Genomic DNA, 6,940 nt, shown 5'->3' with positions numbered 1-6,940 from the left:
TCGATCGATCGATCGACTTTTGTTTTCGAAACTTTGTATGACGTAATAGGAAATGTAAAGGGGGGAAGCGTAGAGAGAGAAAGAGTTAAAGATAGTTAGAGGGGGAGAGAGAGGGAAAAGAGACAACGTGGAAAAAGAAAAGTGAGAAGGAAGTGAAAAGTGTCGGCGGCGGCGACGGCGGCGGTTACGACGGTTTGTTTTTTTTTTGCGCGCGCGGGAAAATTTAAAAAATTTAAAAATTTCGAACGCAACCACCGAATGATTAAACGAAAACGTACGAGGTGATGATGATGATGATGATGATGATGGGCAGGGTAAATGGTAGTGAGGGGAAGGAGGGAAGGAGGGAGGGGGAGAGTAAAAAAAAAAATATTAAAAATAAAATAGTAATAATAATAATAGAAAAACAACCCTTTGTTTACATAGGCAAACAAACCCGAGTCTCGGGAAATAGAAATAAAGAGAGAGAGAGAGAGAGAGAGTAAGTGAGTGAGAGAGAGAGAGCGCGAGAGCAAGCGAGAAAGAGAGAGAGAGAGAGAGAAAAAAAAATAAAATAAAATATAAAAAAGAAATAAATAAATAAAGAAAAAAAATGTGTGTGTGTGTGAGTGTGAGTGAGTGAGTGAGTGAGTATTGCTGAACCACGCGTGCAGGGGCGTTAATGCGACTGCGCAGAGGGTTAGAGCGAGGGCGCGGGCGGAGTAAACGGGAATCGAGAAACGCCAGTTGCTCGCCAACGTTTTTACGTGGTTAATCCATGCGCGCGCGTCGGCCGAGTCCGCACTCGAATATTCTCGTACGTAATCGCGTGTATACACTTGTTATTACATATTATTTGTGCTCCTTAGTATTATTATCATTATTATTATTATTTTAATAAAAAAAAAAAAAAAAAAATGTGTTCGGTTGTTGTTTGTTATATACGTCCACCGTTAAAACGTTAGATATTATTATTATTATTAATAATATTTTTTTCGGGGCCTTTTTTTTTTTTTTTTAAAAGTATATGTACGTACATATTGTTCGCGAAAAAAAAATTTTTTTTAAAATTAATTTCGTTTCCGTTTTTTTTTTTTTTTTTTTTTTTTTTTTTTGTATTCATTTCCGGTGTGAAAAGTGCTACGAACAAGTTTGTTTGTGTGTATTTTTTTTTTTTTTTGTTTGTTTGCTGGGGGTTCGGGGAGTGATTTGCGGCCGGGGTTGTCAACTCGAAAACACATGTAAATATATATATATATGTATGCATATGCGTATGTGAACGTCGGGAGCATACGTACATATATGTATATGTATTATTACACATCCGCCATTTTTCACGAATTCCTTCTCACATTAATTTTTCCATAGAAAAAAGAAAAAAAATTTAATTTTTTTTTTTTTGCGTTTGTTTTGTTTGTTTGTTTGTTCGTTCGTTTGTTTCTTTTTTTTTTTTTTTAATCATCACCGACGGATTTTTGTTTTTTTTTTTCTCGAATGTTCTTATTGAAACAAAAACAAAAAAAAAAATTCGATTTGCAACATAAAGTTTATTATTATTATCATTAAGAATATGTGACCGGTTGTTGTTTTCTTCTGGCAGGTTCAAAGGTTATTCAATTGGTTAAAGAGAAATTAATGCCGAAGGCAGTTAATTAAATATTTGAAGAATAAATAAAACGGAATCGGTCTGGAGGGGGTCATAGCAAAGTGTTTGGACATAATAAAATTGAAGGGCTCTGCTAATATTGACGCGGCCGCAATAAGTGGCAGCAACGGTAGCAGCAGCAGTACCACAAGCACAAGCACCACCATCACGACCAATTGCGACATAAGTAGCAGTAGCAGTAGTAGCAGCAGCAGCAGCATCATCAACAGCGGCAAGCCGTTCAATATGCAACACGTATCGGGAGGAGAAGATTCGCCGCAACCCCCGCAGCAATTTTGCCTTCGGTGGAACAATTACCAGTCGAATTTGACGAACGTTTTCGATCAGCTGTTGCAAAGCGAATCCTTCGTCGATGTGACTCTCGCATGCGACGGCCGATCGATCAAAGCTCACAAAATGGTACTATCAGCCTGCAGTCCTTATTTCCGACAGTTGTTTTTTGAGAATCCCTGTCAGCACCCGATAATCATTCTCAAAGACATAAACTGGCCGGAATTGAAGGCGACGGTTGAATTCATGTACAAGGGAGAAATAAACGTTTCGCAGGATCAAATCGGACCCCTGTTGAAAGTTGCGGAAAATTTAAAGATAAGAGGATTGACGGACGTGAACGGCGAAGAATCGGGAGATGGAAAGTGTCAAACGATGAGAAAAATCGGGAGCGGGTGGGACCCGAAAACGTCGACTTTGCACACGGACGAGAGTCTCGAAGACGCGAGACCGTCTTCCCCGTCGCCGTCACATCATCACCTGAATAAGAAAAGGAGGAGGAAATGTTCGCCGGAGAGAAGTTCCGCGGGAAGGAATTCGGTTATGAGCAGGGAGAGTTCGAGCAGTCCCGAAATATCTCCGGGTGCTCCGGATTCGTTGGAGGCTGTCGCTTTGGACATGTCTCCACCGACGCCGCAAACACCCGTCAACTTGAACCTTTCCAATCACGTCAATTCCCATCCTCAGAATCAACACAGTCCGGCAAGACCCCAAAGTCGAGGACAACCCCATTCGGCTCCGCCGCATCTCGCTGCCGAACCGCCAAGCCTTCCGTTATCTATGCCGCCGACGGTTCCGCCGCACCTTCCCGTCGACGATATGGAAATCAAACCTGGGATTGCGGAAATGATCAGAGAGGAAGAAAGGGTGAGTCTCTTTTTTTTATCATTATTATTATTATTACTATTTTTCTTCCCCTTCATCTTTTTCTTTTTTTTTTTCTGTTGTCCGTCGGATCGGAGGAATTCATTTGTCGCCATTTTTTTTTTTTTTTTTACGTTGTATTTTACCGAATCGGTCGACATTTTGTTTTTTGTTTTCTTCTGCTACGAAAAAAAAAAAAATGTCATTTTCGGGTTGTAATTTTTCACGTGACGCGCATGCGCGTTAAGCGGGTGATTTTTTTTCTATTTGAAAAATTTTTTCGGGTTTTGCGGAAAAAGCAGAAGAAAAAATTAGTTAGTTTTTTAACGTGAGGTTTTTTTTAGCAGACGAATTTATTATTTCACATTTATTTATTTATTTATTAAAAAGATTTCAATAAAATAAATAAATAAATAATTGAAAAATTTCCAGTCGGAAAGTCGGTTGAGTCGAGGTTGTATGAGAAAAATATCATTATTATCATCATCATCATCATCATCATTAATTCACAAAAAAAAGGGAGGGGGGGAGGAAAAAAAATTCAAAATTATTATTATTATTATAAAAGTTAAACACATAAATAAGTTAAAAAAAAAAAATGTCGGTTTTAGAAAGAATTCAATGTGTAGAGGAGTATAGTGACGTCATAGAAATTGTTTCACACGCAATTTGAGTTTGGTTTTATGAAATAATAAATTATTTAAATCAATTTTTACTAAAGTAGAGGACACAAGAGCGAACACGAAAATGGTAGTTTTGCGGTCGTGAGGCCTCAAAAAGAGAGAGAGAGAGAGAGAGAGAGAGAGTATAACAGATTGAAAGAATAGGGAAAAAATAATTATAATAATGTAAAAATGGCATCGTCGGAATAAGAAAAATAATAAAGAAAAACCAAAAAAAAGAGAGAAAATTAATAATAATAATGATAATAATGATTTTAATGAAACGTCGACAAAATTTTTTTTTTTTTTTTTTTTTTGCGATTTATGTCACGTCGGGTTTTTTTCTTTCCTCTCTCTCTCTCTCTCTCTTCTCGGTGTCGACTTTGATATTCCAGGTACCCGAAAACTTCCGGATTCCAATCTTATCCTGTTTAGTTTGTTTCGTTTCTTTTAACGTAAACATTTTGTTTTGTAAAATAACCTTTTCGTTTGGGTCGTTCGAAATAATAATAATAATAATAATAATAATAATAATAATAATAATAATAATGAACGAAATACGGTTACGTTATCGGGGGGAAAAAAAACGATTGCAGTAGAAATTTAATGGGAAACAAAAAAAAGTGCGCAAATTGACTTTAATTTTTTTTTACGGCATTCGGGGAGGAGGAGGCGCAAATGAATATCACCCCTATCAGTCGATTCACACTTTTCTTACGAGCAGGGAAAAAAAATCTTTTTTCCCCGTCTTCTTCTTCTGCCGGTTACGGTGCAGGGAAATTTTTTCTTTTACCGCGAGAGTCATACGAAATGTAAATAAAACGAGGGTTGATAAAATAAATAAATAAATAAATATGGTTTTCTTATAATATTTTCGTCCCCGTCGTCGTCGTCGTCGAGGCGTCGTGCGTTGTTCAACGCATTTAAAAACATTTCCGATAGAAAAAAAATTTATTTTCATAATAATAATAATAATAATAATAAATTTTTTAATCTCGTTCGTAATTATTAACAAAATTAAAAATAATTATTTATCTATTTAATAATAATAATAATAATAATAATCCCTACATAACGCATGAATGTTTATGTTTGACGACGACAACAATCGGTTAGATATCGCTGATAAGTAAAATTAGGCTGTAAAAATTATCATTATCATTATCATCATTATTATTAATATTATTATTATTACTTAACAATTAAATGTCGTCGAAACTGTTGAGGAAAAAAAAAAAGAGAAAAATTTGTCGCCGACGACGCAAACAATTTTAAATTTAAATTTTTTCTTTTTTTTTTTTTTTTTTATTTCTCTTATTCTTTCCTTTTTCCTCTTCCCCCCTCCCCCCCGCCTCACGTCTCCTCATTCCTTTTTTTTTTTTTTTTTTTTTTTTTTTTTTTTTTTTTTTGATTTAAAATGTAAATTATTATTTCGAAAATTCTAGAAAGACACGGGGGGAAAAAAAACAAAAAAAAAATTCTTTATTAGTATTATTATTATTATTATTAGTTTTCGGGTCTCTCTATCTCTCTCTCTCTCTCTCTCTCTCTCTCTCTCTCTCTCTCTCTCTCTCTCTGTCTTCGAATCCATAAAAATATTTTCAGGTATATAAATTTTTTTTTTTTTTCCGAATTATTATTATTATTGTTATTATTGTTATTATTATTATTAATCCTTAATGTTATTTTGTTTTTTGTTTCTTTCCCCGAGTTTGTATCGTTTTCAAAAAAAAAAAAAAAAAAAATATGGGAAGGGGTGGGGGGTGGTCGGGGGGACAGAGAAGACGCTTTAAAATTATTATTATTATGTCGCAAACGATGGATGATTTTTTTTTTTTTTTTTTTTTTTTTTTTTTTTTTTTTTTTTTTTTTACGGTCGCATTAAAGGGAGGGAAGGAGATGATGATGATGATGATGATGTTTTCCGTAAAAGTTTTGTGCGTGTTGACGAACTGGTGGGGGGGAATTTTATTATTATTATTATTTATGTATTTATTTATAATTATTATAATGACGTATATACATATTCAATGACGTGACGAAAGAAAGGAACCATTTTTATAACATTTAGAGCGGCCATATTGTTTTTTAATCTCTTTTTGCTTCTCTACCCCCAATAAAATACCGACATATTTAGTTCTCTTTTTTTTTTTTTTTTTTTTGGGTGTCGGGAAAATTTTTCCAATGGTGGTGATGGTGGTTGTGGTACTGGTCCCCCCTTTTTTTAAGGGAGAAAAATTGGACGATCGGGAAAGTTTTAACTCATTTTCATTGACTCACCTCGTCTCTTTCTCTCTCTCTCTCTCTCTCTCAGTATTTTCCTCATGTAATTTTTCACCTTTGCCGTTTTTCGATTTAAAATTAATTATCATTATTAATATAGTATTATTATTATTATTATTATTATTATTATCGTCGTCGTCATCGTCGTCGTCGTCGTCCAAATGATTTAAAATGCAAGTGCCGACAAATTTTTGTCAAACTATTATCTTAATAGAAAATTGCTTACTATGGCGAATATTAAAAAAAAGTTTTAAATGTGCGGATTTTACTTTTATTTTTCCTTTTTAAATGTTTATAGAAAATTTTTTTTTCATCATCATTATTATCATTATTATTATTATTATTATTTCCTTATTTATTTTTTTTTTTTTCCCCCGTCTTGTTCTGCCGTACGATTTTTTTAAAAAAAAAAAAAAAAAAAATTCTTTTCAAGTTAATTATTGTCGCGAAATGAAATTGATGACGTAACGTTTTGTCGGTGATGTTTTAACGTGAGTGTAATCATCATTATCATTATCATCATCATCATCATCATCATCATTATTATCATCATCGGGATGAGCACCATCGTGAGGGACCATCTCCTCTCGTATTCGATCCATCGAACGTTTTAAAATTTGTTCTACCTTTTGCAATACGTGAGTTTCCTTTTATTATTATCATTATTATTATTATTAATCTTCATTTTACTATTTTTTCGCATGCATGGCAAAGGAAAGGAAAGGAAAAGGAAAAAAGGAAATGAAAGAAATTTATAAAAAAAAAAAAAAAAAAAAAATTTGTTTTTATTGGTTTAAATTATTCAGTTTTTTTTGTAAGGACTTTGGATTTAAATGATTTCGTGTCACTCCCCTTGAACCAGTTAATAAATATTCCGTTTGATTTGAAGGATATAACAAAAAAAAAAAAAAATTAATATTGTAAAAATCATCATCATCATCATCATCATCATTATTATTATTAATATTATTATTATTACTGTACTGGTTGTTATTATTAGTATCGCTGAATAGTTCCGTCATTTGTTTGTTACGTCCGGTTTTAACTCATTCATTGGTTCATTGGTGACGATGGTGGTGGTGGTGGTGGTGGTGGTGACGGCGTTTACTGTACCTAAACAGGTTCACGATAAATAATGATGATTTTCTTTTCTTTTAACAAAACGAAAACCAAAATTCGAAACCGAAAAATAAAATAATAAAAAACAAACGAGGAA

The 6,940-nt window shown here is 33.6% G+C and overlaps 1 protein-coding gene across 1 annotated transcript; it reads left to right on the top strand.

The window, feature by feature from the left end:
- Positions 1-1,870: 1,870 nt before the first annotated feature.
- Phum_PHUM537020 (zinc finger protein and BTB domain-containing protein, putative) lies at positions 1,871-2,998 on the top strand (the record flags this gene model as incomplete). Its single annotated transcript, XM_002431533.1, has 1 exon — positions 1,871-2,998. One exon carries the CDS (start codon positions 1,871-1,873, stop codon positions 2,996-2,998), a length of 1,128 nt encoding a protein of 375 aa, XP_002431578.1.
- Between the last annotated feature and the right edge of the window lie 3,942 nt (positions 2,999-6,940).

This window comes from Pediculus humanus, genomic scaffold, assembly GCF_000006295.1.
Source record: "Pediculus humanus corporis 1103172108290 genomic scaffold, whole genome shotgun sequence".
In the NCBI taxonomy this organism is placed as follows: Eukaryota; Metazoa; Arthropoda; class Insecta; order Psocodea; family Pediculidae; genus Pediculus; species Pediculus humanus.
Note: the sequence above shows the minus strand (reverse complement) of the source record. Positions and strands in the feature narration are given on the sequence as shown.